Source organism: Egretta garzetta, unplaced genomic scaffold (genome assembly GCF_000687185.1).
Source record: "Egretta garzetta isolate BGI_Z169 unplaced genomic scaffold, ASM68718v1 scaffold153, whole genome shotgun sequence".
In the NCBI taxonomy this organism is placed as follows: Eukaryota; Metazoa; Chordata; class Aves; order Pelecaniformes; family Ardeidae; genus Egretta; species Egretta garzetta.
The window spans coordinates 964,078-982,075 of record NW_009259114.1 but is presented as its reverse complement, the minus strand read 5'-3'; the positions used below and the strand labels follow the sequence as shown (position 1 = coordinate 982,075).

General features: G+C 35.8%; 1 protein-coding gene across 6 annotated transcripts in view; it reads right to left on the bottom strand.

Annotated features, from left to right (window-relative positions):
* The window catches only part of CLEC16A (C-type lectin domain containing 16A), a 77,142-nt gene that overhangs the window by 29,859 nt on the left and 29,285 nt on the right, over positions 1-17,998 (bottom strand). For all 6 annotated transcript variants that reach the window (XM_035891066.1, XM_035891061.1, XM_035891062.1 and 3 more), the window contains 2 exons: positions 16,499-16,627; positions 12,525-12,645 (listed from right to left, as the gene is read on the bottom strand). In XM_035891066.1, coding sequence (XP_035746959.1) covers positions 12,525-12,645; positions 16,499-16,627 — 250 coding nt within the window. The remainder of the gene's footprint in view (positions 1-12,524; positions 12,646-16,498; positions 16,628-17,998) is intronic.

Sequence of the window (17,998 nt, the reverse complement as noted above, 5' to 3'; positions counted from 1 at the left end):
GATCGAGAGCAGCCCTGCCGAGAGGGACTTGGGGGTGCTGGGGGATGAAAAGCTGGACATGAGCTGGCAATGTGTGCTGGCAGCCCAGAAGGCCAACCGTACTCTGGGCTGCATCAAAAGAAGCGTGGGCAGCAGGTCGAGGGAGGTGATTCTGCCCCTCTACTCTGCTCTGGTGAGATCTCATCTCGAGTACTGCATCCAGCTCTGGAGCCCTCAGCACAAGAAGGACATGGAAGTGTTGGAGCTGGTCCAGAGGAGGGCCACAAAAATGATCTGAGGGCTGGAGTACCTCTCCTATGAGGACAGGCTGAGGGAGTTGGGCTTGTTCAGCCTGGAGAAGAGAAGGCTGTGGGGAGACCTGATTGCGGCCTTTCAGTACCTAAAGGGGGCCTATAGGAAAGATCTTTTTAGTAGGGCCAGCTATGACAGGACAAGGGGGAATGGCTTTAAACTAAAACAGGATAGGTTTAGACTAGATATAAGGAAGAAATTCTTTGCAATGAGGGTGGTGAAACACTGGAACTGGTTGCCCAGAGAGGTAGTCGAGGCCCCATCCCTGGAAGCATTCAAGGCCAGGTTGGACGGGGCTCTGAGCAACCTGATCTAGTTAGCGGTGTCCCTGCTCACTGCAGGGGGGTTGGACTAGATGACCTCTAGGGGTCCCTTCCAAACCCAAACATTCTATGATTCTAAAATGCCTTACTTAAGGTAGAGAACTCAAAGGGAAGAAGTTGTTTTCCAGAGCAGAAAGTTTTCATTTTAGATCTGACAAAAACTTAAAGTAAAGCATTACTGTAACAGTTTATCAAAGAACAGAAAGGAAAATTACTCATTTATTAGGCAACTGTGAAATGAATCTTTTGAGTTTATACAACTGAATGTACCCCATTTATATGACTGTTTCTAGTTCACAGCTACTGAAGGGTCATAAGCTACAGTCATCCTTTATGACAAAAACAGAAGAGAAACTGTGGCTAAACACATTTCCAGTGAACTGATCTGAGAATACTTACAGCTATGCTATAAAACGGTTACAGATACCCAACCACAATTAGATGAAAGAATTTGAAGCCCAGTAAACCTCAGTACTATTGAAATTTGATCTGGGGATTAAAGTGAACCACAGAGTGAATGGCTCACTGATGTGATACTGCTGCAAAAAAAAAAAAAAAATGTAGTGTCATTTCTGAGATTAACAGCAATGCTTAATTTTTCCTCATGCAAAATGAAGTTTGAAACCATTTTGGACACTATACCTCCAAGACATGGACCCAAGATTACTATGGACTTTCTCCAAGAAAAATACATCTATTAGGAAATACAGCCTAGGAAGGAGAGTTCAAAGACTTCAGGTGTTTGCAGCGAAGATTTAAATTAGGTGAAAATATTGCATGAACACAGGCAACTGGAAAGACTGTATTATATATGTATTATACAGTCTGGAAAGACTGTATTATATGAAGTCTTTATGAATGTAACTGCTACTTTAGGAGATGGTCTAAATGTACCTGACCTGCCTCAGGGCTTGGTCTTTAATGATTTTATAATTTACAGTCATCACAATTCTAGAAATCATCTGCAGACATTAAAAGCTCTTACAGAGAACTTTTAGCACTTTGTGTGCACGGCTGGTGGTCCAAAATAATCATTAGGCTGCAGATAGTTAATGCACCACCTCTCACTTTACATAAAGAACTTCTTCCAAGAGCATATAACCCATTTGGTACAATATTCTGCTTTACTACTTACTATGGCAGTCTTTAATTGCAAAGAACTTTAAATCTGAAGTTTTGCGATTTGACGCAATGAGTTTATGGAGGAATATATGATCCTTGAGAGAACTACAACATATTCCCCAAATATACTGAGTTTACAAAACCATTTCAAATTTTATGTAAGTCCTGTGAAACAATTACCTGCACCATACTCTTTATCAAGAATGTTTTTGAAAACTTATGTTTTGATCATATTGTTGAACAGTTTAAAAACTCTTTACTTCTGTTACTCTTCACAATAAACAGCCCTCTTTCAGAGAGGCTCAGAATTGCTTTCTCACTATGCCTGCCATATCTCTTTTGTCCAGTAGAAAATAACAATCTCAGTTCACATTAGTCCTCCTCTTGGTCAGAACAGGAGGCCACCACCCTTCTTGAGCAGGGGAGCACTGTTCCCATCAGGAACAGCAGAAAAGAGCAAGAATAACTGCTAAGAGTGACTTGAAATATCTGCTCTTGCAAGAAATAATGACCACCTCAAAAGAATTCTTTTTCTATAACGAATTTCTTGCTGTTTCAGATAAAGAAATAGGTCTCAAAGACAGTTTTAATGCTAAAAACTATTTATAAAAGAAAAAGACTATGTTAAGATTTACTGAACAAGAACGAAGATTCAGGAAAAAGACAGAGGTTTAAGATGACTTTGGAAAGCGGGAAAAAATACAGAACTGTATACACATGAATTGAGAAGGCAAGATAAATTGAGGAGAAACCCAGGGCACACACTTCAGAATGTGAACCAAAGGACAAGTGATGTTACAGATGATTTGGGTTGTGGGTTCCCGCCCCCCCCGCCCCTTTCTTCCCACCATCCCTCCCACAAGATGAAAAATATGAAAAAACTGCCTTTTAAAAATCACTTTTAAAACTCTTATTGATACAAAGTATGTACAACCATCACTTTAAGTGTGTGGGGGAAAAAAAAGTCAGAATGGGGGTGAGTATACTCAAACAAAAATCTAGTGGAAGAAAGTAGCTAACAAATGTTTAAAAACCCCGATTTATTCTAGTAGCTATCAAAGAATTTTGAGAGCACACTTGTTCCCCATTACTGTTCTTGGCAATTTTTTTTCCTCTGAATATGAAGATTTATTTCTGTACACCTCCAAATAACTGAAAGTAAGGGACATCATATTATAAATGCTAAATCACACACAGGGTACTGCAACCAAGCAGAAGCACGCTTATTCCTAAAACTTATTTTCCTGTAAACACAAGACTACTGATTACCAGGCAGAGGGACTCCATATTGCAGCATCATTTTCTTGAATTGTCTCAAGATTGTCACATGCTGCACTTCTGACAGTAAATTTTTAAAAATTATTTAAAAACCTTAATTATATTTTTTAAACAGATACCAAGTTGTTAAATACAAATATAGCATTTGCTCCTACCAGGCAGGTGTATTTTAAAAATATTTTAAACCAGTACTTATAGGTCTAACAGAGAGAAGATCATTATCACAAGTAAAACATTAAATAATTAACTATTAGCAAACAAGCAAAACAGTCCAATTAAGCTCTTTCACATTAACACAAATAAATATAAGATTTGAACACCATACATACTACAGATGAATTATGCCACTAAGTCCAGAAAAAAATCTAGCCTCCTGATGATACTCAGGAACAAGTGGGTGTTGGCATTTAAAAGGAGTATCTGCTGGAATTTCTTATAAAAGATGTGACTTCCTCTCAGATGCTTAACAAGTTTCAAGCATACCGACCATAATCCATTTTCTTGTGCCATGTGTGCTAGTACTCACCAACTTACTAGTGTAGGCTAGTGAAAAAATTTACTTGTCAGAATATCATGAAACCTTCACAACTCATCTCTGTGTTTCATGACCACCTGGAAAATGCTCAAAATGTTTACTAGCACCTACAGTGATGCAGGAAGACAAAAACAGATTATGATATTCTCTTCTGCAAAGCATAAACCTAAAATGACTAGCAATTTTTGCTCAAACTACTCTTTTTTTTAAAATGTTAAGTGTACATATAATCCTTTCATGTATGTGTGTGCACATATAAAAAGTATTTAGATAGATGCCTTTAAAAAGATATTTTGGTCTCTTAAATGCATTGTAAAAATATTAGAGAAGTATACATGAAAATAAGCTGTCATTTCAATTTCTCTAAACCCCAAATGATTCTGCAGCAAATGAGAACCGATAAAAGCTTCATTTTCAGCTTGTAATGAGTATTTGGATTTTAACATTGGCATAAATTTCAGACAGATCAGTTTTCAAATTGATAAACACAATTCACTGATTTTTGCTTTGCCATTATGAAAACAATGTCAAAAGTTAAGCACCTTCTTACAGAAAGCATCTAGCTATGACGTTACGGAGAGAAAAAAAAATGACCTGTGTTGTTTATTAAGCTGTATATAAACTTCAGTGTCTGAGTGATGACAACATTGAACTGGAGAAGCGCTAGACTGATTATTTCACTGTTACTGTACTCTGACACCACAGGGAAAGGCTCTCTGTGAGAGAAATCACACTTGCCAAGTTTCTCAACAGGACAGAATCTGTAATGAATTCCTGAACATGACAATCCAGAGAGCAAATCAGAAAAACTTCTGGGGAGAAAACTTTTCTGAGAGGAAGTATCTGCAGAAGCATGAGGAATGACCTTGTTTTACATGCAGGTCTTCATAACAGGACAGTGACCTGGGAACAGTTAAATTTTTATCAGGAAAAGTATGCTTGCCTTGCTCTGAAATAATCTCTTTTTAAGCCAATACTTCACTTTTAAAGTGAGAAGATACTCATTCACCTCTGAAGAAAGCTTAGCAACTGTACACTCTAAAACCTCCAAAGCACCTCTTAAACTTGGAAACTCCTGGTATTTCCCTCACAGAAGTGTCATCATTTAGGAAATCAGGGGAATGGAGATCAGTCTGCTATACAGCATTACCCTTCATAGACTGAGCAACTGAAAGACTATGCAGAACATTTGCATCAAAAATGCAACAAATCAAGCATTTAGCTAGGTGTTCCCATGAAATAGATTTAGTTGAAATTAGAGAATGTGTCTCTGGTCATACACCTGCGCTACATTTTGCCTTACTCTCTTTTCCTCAAATATGACAACCTATTTAGGAATAAGACAGACAAACCCCACACATCATTAGGAAGACTAAAAAAGAAAACTAAACCAAAAAATACTAAACAAAAATCTCTTTTAGCATACTTAACGTACTCTTGAAATTAAGTTATTTAAAAATATTCATAAGGATTAAAAGGCAAAAATTTTAGCGTTATCTCCCCACAGTGAAATCTCTTACTAAACTAAAGAAGGAACCTTTCTTTTGCCTAGGCAGTATCTTCAAATTAAAGACTACTTATGTGAATAAATTAAACTAAGTTGCATTTTCCTGACCATAGTTTATGTTCACTGAACATACCTGCAAAATAACTGGATAAGGACTCAAAAGATATTTTTTTCTTCTATTAAATGTCTTCCAAAGAATATAACTTATATGCCCTATGATAAAACCACTTATCAATGTCTGCAAATACCTGTTTGGGGGGGATTAAAGAAGATGAAACCAGTGGTATCCAACAACAAGATGAGAAGCACTGAGCACAAACTGAAACACAGGAAATTCCATGAAAACATTTGGGGAAAAAAACCCAGCAAACCCCAACAAATCTTTTTCATTGTGAAGGTGGTCAAACACCGGAACAGTTGCCCAGTGATGCTATGAAATCTCCATCCTTGACAATATGCAGAACCTAGCTGGTGAGGGCCCTGGGCAACTTGCTCTAGCTGATCCTGTTTTGAGCAAGGGGGTTTACACTCCTAAGGTTCCTTCCAACCTCAATTATTCTATGATAAATTTTCCTCAAATCTTATTAAAAAAAAATGTTGACTACGATTATAAAGCCTGTATATTTGGTAGATACAGAGTGAACAAGGAAACTTAACTATAATCTTACCTTTTTTCAATTTTAGCAAGAAATAACAGCTTCAAACATATCATCATTTACCTCTTGGCCATGGCATTTAAAACATTATCACTAACAAAATCAGTACCAAGGCTGAAACCAAGCACCAAGGCTGTTAATTTGAGCTGTTGGTGAGCTTCACACAAACAGCGAGCTGCTGAATAAGATTAAAGAAGCCACCTACATGAGACACCTACAAACTCACATGCAGTCTAAAGCAGGCAGTTATCACATAAAATCCGATTGCTTCAAAACTATTTACAGTAAAAAACAATACTGAAAATTAACAGTATATATCTTTCTGGCGGCAGCACACCCAGCAATACAGAATGAACCTTCTATGGAATACCTGACTCATTTCTAAATGTACAGTCATATACAGTGCTGACAACCTTGTGACTATGCTTAAAGGTTTACAATGAACATATGCACATCAAAATATTAAAATGCTTCTTTACAAGAAACTTTAACCTTTCTCATCAAGCTCCCATAAAACACCAGCATTACATTCAGGCAAAAAAAAAAGCCATTTTGATAAGGTGAGTTTTGCAGAATTTTTGAAAATCAAAACAGTAGTTGAAATAATTACTGGATCTTGTTAACCTCTAGTGTTTCTTGATACTCTATGTATATGAATGAACATAACCACTGGAGGCATCTCAATGTTCAGAAAAATTAAAAAAGCATTGTAATCATATAGAGTGAGGAAAGTTTGTTAGACTGAAAATATCTCCAAAGTTATAATTAAAAAAAGGCATACAATTACAATTTTTTGGGTCACATTTTGCCAACTGCTAAGTCTCCTCCCAAGATATGGCACCTATGCCACGGCATGTATCCCATATGCTTTATGCCGAAATGCTGATATTCTCTTGTCTCTCCTTCCTGGGCAATGAAAAGACTTGAACTGCAGACTATGTCTTTGTGCTACCACAGACACTAGAACTTCACTACTATACTACCTCAATTCAGGTAGTTTAAGCAACAATAGCAAAAATAAGCAGATTAGAAAGTGTTACCAACCATAACACATAAACTGATGCAAAATGGGGAACTTCACTCAAGAGGCCCCAATGAATGCATATTATTTGTTAGTAGCCTTAAAAATATTAAAAATAGAATTAAAAAAAATAAATCACAAAACAACTCTGATGACTTTGAATAAAGAACCTGGGCTATTCTATGATCCTATGAAAAAACAGCTAACACCAACCCAATAAACATGGATACTCAGCAAGCTACTTGTTAAAACCAAATATTTGCTGAGAGAATCAGATCCAAATATCTGTATCTGTGCTACACTGTATTATTTTAGCAATTTACTGACAAGAAAAGCTCCTCCCAAAGAAACACTTGAAACGTGATCATATTTTGGTGGACACAGGTACCAGCGCCACTTCTTTGGAAGAGGTCTAACACCTGTCAGCCTGATTTGAAGATGAAATAGGTCTATGCCTTCCTAGCTAACCACAAAAGAAAAGTCTTTTGAAACCAACATACGAAACTGATTGAGTCAGAAGCTGTGTTGAACAAAGACAGGATATAAGAAAACTCAACAGGAAGGTCTTTCTATACCCCTTTTCAGTTTATTTCAGTTTTTGGAAATAGGCTAGAATTCTTTTCAAAATTTTGAGATCTCAGATTAAATGACTCACTCCCTCTTTCGATACAGGTTGTTTTCACCAGTAGCAGGGTAAGCGATGAATTAATTGAACTTCTTGTAACTCTGCCAGCTGTAGAAAAACTTCTGTTTGCTAATAAATGCTGGAGTATATGGACAGACTCATGCTTTGAAAAAAAACATAAATCTATGGCTGTAATTACATATTGTAGTCCCAAATAAAGACTAAAACCTTCTGTGAAAAGACCATAAAGCAGTGAATACACAGAATAAATACAGTGAATGGCACAGAACTGCCATCATTATGTGGATACTCTTGTATTTAAACTTAAATATCTAACAACAGCACACATAAGGAACAGATACAACTGTAATACTCTTCAAGTGTGTAACACTTCTTATTAAAATTCGTACTGTTTACAAAGTCTATTAGCTGAACTAAACAGTTCCTTAGGAGTGTACCTGAAACTTCCAAAACATCCCTGGAAAAGGTTTGGGTTTAACTCTGATGTAATCTATAACAGCTTCCCATCTGTCCACAGAACATAAACACATACACATATATTTGTGCATTCAGACATTTTGAAAGTCCCATACAGATCCTTCTGTTTTCTGATTCATGTCATACCAACAACTGGTTTGGTAGTTAACATCTAGTTGGTAAAAAAACTCATGATCTTAATTCTTAATTAAAATTTTTAATTAAAAAAAATCAGCTCAAGTTAACCACTAAATTTCTAAAATAGATTATCTGGGGGGAAAAAAAATTCCTCTTTTCAAACATTCCAACAACAACAGTAACACACAATGAGCAGCAGGGATGCATAACACATTATCTAGTTTTAAGTGACATGTCCCCTTCCAGGAGAAGCAGTTTAGAGAGGTTTCTTCTGTAAAGATAAACTCAATCGCTGAAGTCTACATTAATGAGAATTTGGTTTTCTCCTCCAAAGAAGGATGACTCTGCTGTCCCAAACTATAAGTGTGCAATAAATCATAATTGCTATTTTCAGTGAGTTCCTGGTTTTGTAATCAAAGAGCTACCAGCATACAGCAATATGCTTGATTGAAATTGTATTACAAAAAATTAAAGTGAGCACAGCCTGGCAGATTCTTATCTACAAGATGCTTTGTAAGCACTTTTCCACATTTTTGAGTCTTTCTGCTTTTATACTGCAGTTGTGAGACTTGAATGCTTTCATAACACGAGGTGATAAACAACATTGTTAAGAATTCCATGTTGTTACTACTGTAATTTTGATAGCAATAAAATATTCATTGTAGAATAGTCTGCAGATTTTAAAAAGACAAGCTAGAAACCACTAGCTAGAAATTCATGAGCTCTTCTAAAGAAGAGCACTGGGGAAGTACAACTTAGTAAAGGTGTTGGGAGGACTACCAGGCAGTACTTTAGGAATAAAATAAAATAGGCTAATTCATATGACACTATTTCAGTTCTGTCCTGGGATGTACTACAAGTCATGCGGGCATCTCACCCACCTTCCATCAAGAAAGTAGAAAAGCACAGGTAAGTAGTCACTCAAAGAAAAAGCACCTCCAGACCTTTAAATGAATCAAAGCTAAATTAGTCAGTCAATCCCAGTGTTGTTCTTTATTTGAAATACAACCATTTACCTTCTCAAGCAGCTTAATGCTGACTCAAAGAATAATTCTGATCTTCCTGTCTCAGAAAAATGTTTTTTTAGCTTCAATTTTTTATTTTAAACTCTAGTGTATGCTTATTGTACTGGAAAGGATAAAGTCTTCTGAAAATTAAGATGTGAGTTATCAGGTAAATTATAGAAAAATAAAAGGTTCTCATATAAGGGTTTCTTCTGACAGAAGGGTCTCTAGAGAACCAGCACATAAGTTCCATGGGTAGGGCAATGGAACCTATTTTTCTTCTCTACTTACACACGCCTGTCTGCAAACACATATGACAGTATATCCATATTAAAAAATAGCTTCATGCACATGCATACAAGTATCACATGACAAGCAGTTCAGTACCATTGTTGCCTCAGTTCATATTGGTCAGTACAAATTTGTGTTTTAGTTTAATGACTGTACAGTTAAATACTATAATATGCCTTAAACCAGCAAATGAGTTTAAATCTAATAGGGTGATGTTCTAAATGAGCAATACAATTTTAATTTAATACAACTTCTTTAAAAAACTTTTTATAGTAGGCATTACATCTTTACATTCCAGAACACTTTATTAAAATTGAAGCAAATAGTTTTCAGGCTAATAGGTTTGGGTTTTTTTTTTTTTGTTGGTTGGGTTTTTTTGTTTTTTTATATCCTTTCCATATATAGACTCTTTTAACCACCTATATTCCAGCATCCCACACTGTAGGAGACAACCTTGGACACCACTAAATATACAGAGCATGGACCTCTACTTTAGCAATTAATCTGGCATTATGGACATGTAATAAAAATTCCAAACAATTACACATAACAGAGTGAAGTATTAATAATCTCTGGTCTAAACTACACATTCCAAGAAAAGGATGCCTTATATTCTGTGTAAAAGCAACTGCCTTAGAAAAGTCATAAATAAAAAGACACCTGCAATGAACTGCACAATACCTGTGGTGCAGTCCACTAAATTTTATAATGAGAGTGATCAGCACTTCTCTAGACTAACAGATCAGCAAGCACAAGAAGTGTTCTTTTTCTTTTTTTTGGGCAGGTGGGGAGAAGGAACAAATAACATTTGGAAACAGTATTTCAATCACATCTACCTTTTGTTCAGTATGTTCTTAAGAAAATAGCTACTTCATAATCACATTTCCAGTTAATTTAAGAAAACCACTTTTTCAGTAGAAGCTGATTCATTGTTTCATCTCACCCTCTGAAAAAGAGCCAATATTACAATAAATACCTAGTTCAATTGAAACAGGAAACAGACTTAATTCTGTATTACTAAACCTTTAGCAATTCAACAGTAAGTAATTCTGGAAATCATTTTTACCTGACCACTAACAATTGCATATCAGAATTAACAACATCTTGTGCTGTTCATTCACTTTGGGAAAGCTCTTTAGGAAAGATCAAAAGTGATGAGTTTGCATGAAGCTCATTCCACTTAATACACCAAGCCAAAACTGTATCAGTAGGAAGAGGACAGAATACAAGCACTGAAGAACACATTTTGAGAAGTATTTTTCCCCCGTACATTTTCTTTGATTTTAAATAATACAGAAATTCAACAAATGGGAATTGTGATGACTCAACTGTCAGTCTTTCACACCATTGGCCATGTAGCTACCAAAAATGCAAACACTGGACTGATATCTTGGTAACTTCTCATCTACTGTAGCCTAATGCTTACATTTACTTATTAAAAGCCTGTCCATAACCTACAGCTTGTACATTTTTACAAGTTCAGTTAACTGCTTTGATAGCATTCTTTCCACATTACAGATAAATTAGTTTATTCTCAAAACTTTTCACTGCCCTAAGCTGCATGGCTTGGAATTTATGCCAGAGTGTCTTCTGACATTTTCAGTATTGCAGATAAATGTTTTCTAAAAATTAAATTTAATAATTTTAAATAATAATTTAGAAATATAATTATTTGTTTAAGGTTTAATTTGGATTTCATCCATTAAGCTGCTGCACAGCAGCTCTGATATCACAGACCTTTTGCTTAGCTCACTTGATTTCAGTGTTTCCCCTTCACTCATTAATTAATAAATAAATAATAATTAATAAATAGACTCGCTGCACAAGAAGTTCTCTGAGATACTGGACGTAATCCTATAATATCTACTAAGGCAACTAGGGCAACTGTTTTTTTAGTCAGAGTAAGATCAACAAGCACTTAAACAGAGAAGCAAAAAAATTAACATCTGAAACATCGTATTTTCCTTCTTTTGTAAGAAAAAGAATCTTCAAAAATTAAAATCCTAGCAAACACACATACACGCACACTCATTCTATTTATTTATAGTAGAACTGCCCAAACAAAATTTAACTACTTATCAGCTAACACCAATATGTCAAATCCTTCTAGATCTTGATTACAAGAAACGGAATTAATAATATTTATATTGTCATGCACTTTCTTTTTGATTCCAGCCTAAACCCACACTTCTCTACATATTTTAAACTTTTAAACAAAAAGCAAGTGTCTCACACTATAGTAAGATTAACTTAAAACTTGACAAGTCCCTGCCCATGGAAGGGGGTTGGACGAGATGATCTTTAAGGTCCCTTCCAATCCAAACCATTCTGTGATTCTGTGAAGATACTGTTTCTTAAACAATGACAGTGCTGGAGACAGTAAAACTACAGCTTTATGATTTAGGCCAGTTAATCTAGAAGTTGCACTGTTTAGTAACACATAAGGTCATCTAGAGATGTATATTTTGATGTTAAATGTACACAGGTATATTGGATTTGCAGACAAATAACATACTTCATGATCCTATTCCTTCCAGCTTTTTTGTTTCTGTAATATGGAGAGTGCAGTAGTAGTCTATGATGCTGCAGAAAGAAGGTACTTTGCCTTTACTTCATAGTAAGTACTACTTAAAGTCACAAGGTCATTCTGGACATTACAGACTGATTCCCCTTGGGAATAGCTCAGCATCCTGTTCAACTATGGGAGTAAAAGCTTCCACACACCAACTTTAAAAGGACAGAAGACATGTGAAGAAAAAGAACTGCAGGGTGGGGAGAGGACATGATGGACCAAACCCCAGTATCGATAAAACAGCACAGTGTAGTTTGTTGGAGTAATTACCTCCAGCGTTTTAAAGTTCATGAAAGCTTTAAGTGCATCTTGAAAGCAGAATAGAAGAAAATCCTCCTAGGAACAGTTCATTTAGAAAATTAACATACCAGGAAACCAGACGAAGGACTCTGAAATCCTTTACCTGCCAACATTTAAATCCTGGAATATTTATTAACAGTCTCTTAAAAAACCAACCAACCAACCAAAACCAAACCAAAAAACCACACACATGAAAAGTGTTCCAAATCCAGTAGAAGACAAACTTAATACAATCATCCTTGGTAGTCAATTACACAAACAAGATAACTATTTGGGGTTTTCAACTTAAAAAAAAAAAACAACAAACAAAACCCAAAACCACCACAAAAAACAGCCAGCAATTTTTCTATCATAGACTATTTGGGAAATTGAGGGACTACTTACTCAAGTCAAGAACATCATCTGTCTTTATCAGATCTTCCTCCCTTGTCAGTGGTAACTGAGTTTCTGGCTCATCTCGCAAGTGCAGTGATAGTGAACGGAGCATAAAGAAAACTCTGATTGCCTTGAGAAATCAAAAAGAATATTAATATATTGCTGCATTCAGTACTACATATTTTAACAGAATCTTACAAACATATACTTACTTTTATAACACCTGAGTGTTGTCATGCAGTCAATCTACTTTTTAAATTGAGAAAGTAGAATGCAATTTCAAAGTTAGTTAAAAAAGAGTATGGATGAAGTTGAAACATGCTATTTATTTTCAATGAAGTAGAAGCAGCAGAGCTTTTATCCCACTGGCACGCTTCCACAGATTGTGACTGACAGACAAATGATTACAGGAGCTGTTTAAGCAAAACCAACAATCTTGGATTTTTTTCTGTTAATCATTATTTTAAGACTGATTGCATTTACAATACCTGTATGCTACAGACAACTACAGAACCAGCCTTCAGAGACTGTCACATTTTGAACTTAAAACACTAATAACTTTTCTGGCTGACTCTAGATAAGACATCTACAAGTTTTAGAGAAAACAGTGGGGATTTCTGAGTTTTAATTTGCTGTGTTCATCAAAACCAACCACGTGCAATACAGCATTCTTGGAGAACTTCATCTGTATTCTCAGAAGGTCTGCATCAGGGCAGAGCATTCTGAAAGTGGCACCAGTCCCAAGGAACTTTCAACAGCTGCTCTGTGAAATTAATATCCTTGTTTTATTTTAGAAATTAATGACATATGGTATGCAAAGACTAGACAAACTGCTAAAGAACAACTGTCATTTTATTAGCCACATTTTGAAAGGCACCATTTAAAATTCTCTTCTGTATTTTCAGAATAGCAAATGAAAAATAATTTTTTATTACCTCATGTTTTGTTTTTTAAAACAGTTTCCTACATAGAAATTCTGTGACATACTGTAAATTAACTGCTGCCTTACAGTAAAAGCATCGAATTCATACAACGGTTGCAGTGCCTAAGAACTCCCAGATCGCAGGAAGTATTAGGAAAAACAGATCTAAACTGCTTTAAGGCAAAACCCTTCACCCCTCTATTTTTAAAATCAACAGAACTGTGGCTCCCATGAACCAGAAATGTGAGTCCTTGGCCAGCTATCATACTAGTGGTGCTTTCAGAAACTTCTGGCAGAACAGGGATGAAGAGAGGAAAGTCATGTATCTGGCTGTCTCATAAATTGACACCAGAGCAGATAGATTTGGTATGCTGCTGAAATCTAATAGGGCAATATGACTATTCAGAGAAAAGAATATCAAGGGTATCTAACAAAAATATGGTATTAACACTACTTTATGAATAAGAGCAGAGTCACTTCATAATGGGACGCGATCCCTCCCATTTAGGCAGATTGCATTCTGATGTATTGTTGAGTTACTGAAATTAAACAGGATTACTATAAAGCAGTTTTACTACCAGATGCTTCAAGAAGAATTCATGGTATTGGGTTTAAAATTTTCCAAATTCAATCAAGAACAGCAACATCCTTGCATTTTTGGTAACCCAGAAATCAAACCCAACAGTTTTGGTTTCTTTCCCTGAAAGACAGAACATTAATTTTAACATTCCCTATAAAACTGTCACTCATCTCCAAACATAGAATAACGCTTACTGCAGAATAATCTACAGTAATAGGAAAGAATATCGGAATTTTAGCCTTTGCAAGAAAAAAAATAATCAAGAACATCAGATGAAAAGGGAACTACACTGTGCTTCCTACAATACTGATAGCTCTCAGTTTGCTAGCAATATAAACCCAAAAGCATGTGATTTATGACTTCCTATAACATTTTATTAGATGTCAATAAAGCACCAGAGCTGTTCAGTGGCCTAGAATTTTTTTCAGCTGACTTCTGTTTTCTTGGTTAAATAGGAACAAATATGAATCGCTAAGTTGAAGCACTAAGCATTATGATGAGGCATACTTTGGGCTGATTCCTTCATTTATATACACACACCACGTGCAATGAAATAGCAATTTGCAGGGAAGTCTACCAGTATCTTATTATATTCCCATGAAATTGCATTCTCACAGGCAGTTCAAAATCTTCTCCCGAAGTCTTTGCTCGCTGTGTCCTCCAAGGTGCAGAGTTCAAGACCCATACTGCTTATTACTTCCCAAATTAAAAGTAAATGAGTCTGCACTATTCTAGGTGACTGATAAGCAGTACCATATCTAGACCTATAAAAATCAGAAGGAAGAGATGTGACCAACAAGTACTAACTGGACTATCAACAATTCAAAAGAGCATCTGATTCTGGGCAGAAGGCTTGATCAAGCAGTAGTAGCTGATTTCAGAAAGCAACCTAACAACTTCGGTCATTATAATGGTTTAAGTCAGAGGGGTTGGCTGTCTGGATTTTGGAGATGTGCCTTTGATAACTCGAGAGATATCTGATTTCTGAGAGTTCATCCTAAAGTTGTTAAGAGGAAAAGAACTGACACTTTGAGGGACTTTCTATAGCAGAAGAAGTGAGAGCCTAAAAAGATCTGATCTCTAACAGCTAAGAACTCATAATATAATCAAAGTACCGGACTTCTTCACTTGCTAGTGATATAAAACTTGAGAATTTTTTAGAATCATGCCATGGAATGCTCAGAATTGAATCACTATCCATTTGAAATTGTCAGCAAAAAGGACCTTCAGCAGGTTAAGTGTCAACAGCAATGTCACAAGATACACCTGAAGTTCAGCATATTGTTATGTCATCCAGCCTAAAAGAGGTAGCTTAGCTGGAAGAAAGTAGTATAGGAATTCTAAGAAATTCTAAAACTTCTAGAGCAATGTGATCAGGGGAAGAAGGACCAACAAGGAAGCATTCTGGGAGTTCTTGTTAATGAGAAAGACCCTTCCATCACAAAGAATTTACAGGAATATTTGTATTGATTTTGATTTTCCAGAAGTGAAACTATTCCTTATTTAGCACACGAAAAAACCATGGAGCAGTCAGTTTCCATTAACATGCATTTCTAAGTATCATTCTGTTAAATGCCTCAGAGAATTCTAGGAAGCATTTTTGCTTTCTAAGAACAGTACTTTTCAAGATAATTCATCGTACTTTATCAAACTTAACTTGCTGGGATAACAAAAGTGTGGCTTGTTATAAGTAATGAAAAAAGTTTTAGAAGATTCCTGGAAATATGTTTTTTCCTTGAAGACTATTTGAATATACTTACATATACACTTACATAAATGCACAGCTACCCAAAGAACAGCACTTTTCAAATAATAATGTCGTGCATTAATATATCTTTAAGACTTACTGGCACTGCAAGGCTTATAGGACACTGCCAGATATGGGCCAAGAACTGATTATCCCAGGAATGCTGATAATGATGTTGTTATTCAGGTCAGTATCACCTCTACAGATTGCGTCAGTCAAAAATAGGCATTTTGCTACTTTTCTCCTCACTTTCAAGATCTCTATCATGAATTATTTCAGCAAGACGAGCACTCCTGAGTAGAACTGTATTTTTTGCTATGTCTAGAAACACAAGCAACATGAAGCCAGCCAGCCTTCCAGTGGAGACTCTTACTATAGAAATATAATGAAAGATAGTGACTGAGAGATCAGACATGAAAGGAAACTGTCAATATATTAAAGAGTGTCATCAAAATACTTTTTTATGTAGATGTCTCCATGGTCTAAAAAATTAAAACCCCCGTGCAAGAACATACTGAATTGACTAGATACAAGAAATTGTAAAGAAGTTTCTCCACTGGGACAGGTAAATATTACATACTCTACACACAGGTCTGTCTTCATCAAGACTTTATGATTTTATGAAGTTTCCAATCAAGCAGCTTTCAAGGAAAAACATTTGTATTTCTAGAACTGTTCAAAGCCTTTGGCATCATTCTTCTATGAACAAATGTAAGAAAAATAGTCTTACTCACTCTTCGTGTTCTTTCCACATCTCCACAAGGCAACCTTTTCACAAAATCAATACCAGTCAGTGGTGTTCCCGTTGGAGGCAACAAGATTGAGGCATCCATCATCAAGTACTCTACATTCATGGGTTTAATCTATAAAAATATTTTAACATTGATTTCTATACAGAACAACAAGCATTTGCATCTTTCAAATACAAATCATGGTTACATAGTTTAAGTGGAAGGAGTTGTTATAGAGTTCTGAGAATTTTTCATACCATCTGTCTTACATTAAGCTCCTACATGCAATCTCTGTTTTATTGCTTATCGTTCCCTAACACACTATTGAAGTTTCCATAATGAAAAAAACACAGAAAAAAACTCTGGAAGATTACAGAAGAAAAAGCTAGTTCATGCGTACTAAAAACCAAAGTCTGCCAGGTTTGATTTAAGTTTTGACTCGAATTTATAATTAGCTCAATCACAGGACAGTTTCCCCTATCTTTCTGTCTCCAAAAAGAACTCTCTAGTGTCTAATAAGGCAATAAATTTCATGCTAGACAACTCCCCCTTCAACCTTGCCACTAACAGAGTCTCTCCTTTACATGGTTGCTTATTTGCATGAATAAATGATGTCTGAAATATCTATCCTTCTGTACCTTTGGACAATTTAATCCAAGTTCTATTATATACATATGCACTGGAGACAGGACCTTCTTTTTGCCAGAAAGCCAGCTGGAATGGCTAAAAACATATAAAAACCCTTCCCACATCTTCTACGATATTCTGCATAGAATAAAAATGCAGTCACATAGGCATTCCAAAACAGCCCACTGTAACTGTAAGCATTCCTGGCCACTTTGCCATGGTCAGATACCATAAAAGCAGAAGACTGAATTTTCACAGTGCAGCCTTGAACTGCTGCCTTGCACATACACAAACTCAGAAATAGTCTTTAGCCAATTTTTCTGATCTCAGAACAATTCATCTTTTAAAACACTGGATTAACAAATTCATGTGTAGAAAGATACAGAAATCTACATAGACAATGAGAACAAATGACAACACAGAACTAAAATTTCTAACAAGTTAACACTTCAGATGCAAGTCACGTGAGTGTACAGTGGTTTGGACAGCATTCTACATCAAAAAGGTGAAGAACGTTAAAAAAGGAAACTCACTGCTGAAAGCAAAAATACTAAGGACTACAATGTTCAATTTACTTGCTCCTCTGAACTTGTTCTCTATTGTTAATGAAGACATGACTTTTTCCTTTCTTTGTCATTCAGACAGAGCAAGCATACTTCTGCCTCCATAAAAGCTCTATACCATGTTATTTACACAACTCATCTGACAAGACATCAGTGTTACTTAGCACTTAAATCAGCCTGCACAGCAAGTCATTCGCTAGCTAGGCAAATAACTAGGCTTTAAGTTAAACGAAGTTCAAGTTTCAGGAAGTAGCTCTGCCTTTTATGGTAAATGAAAAAAAATGCAGTCTCAGAAACAGAGATACAACAGAAA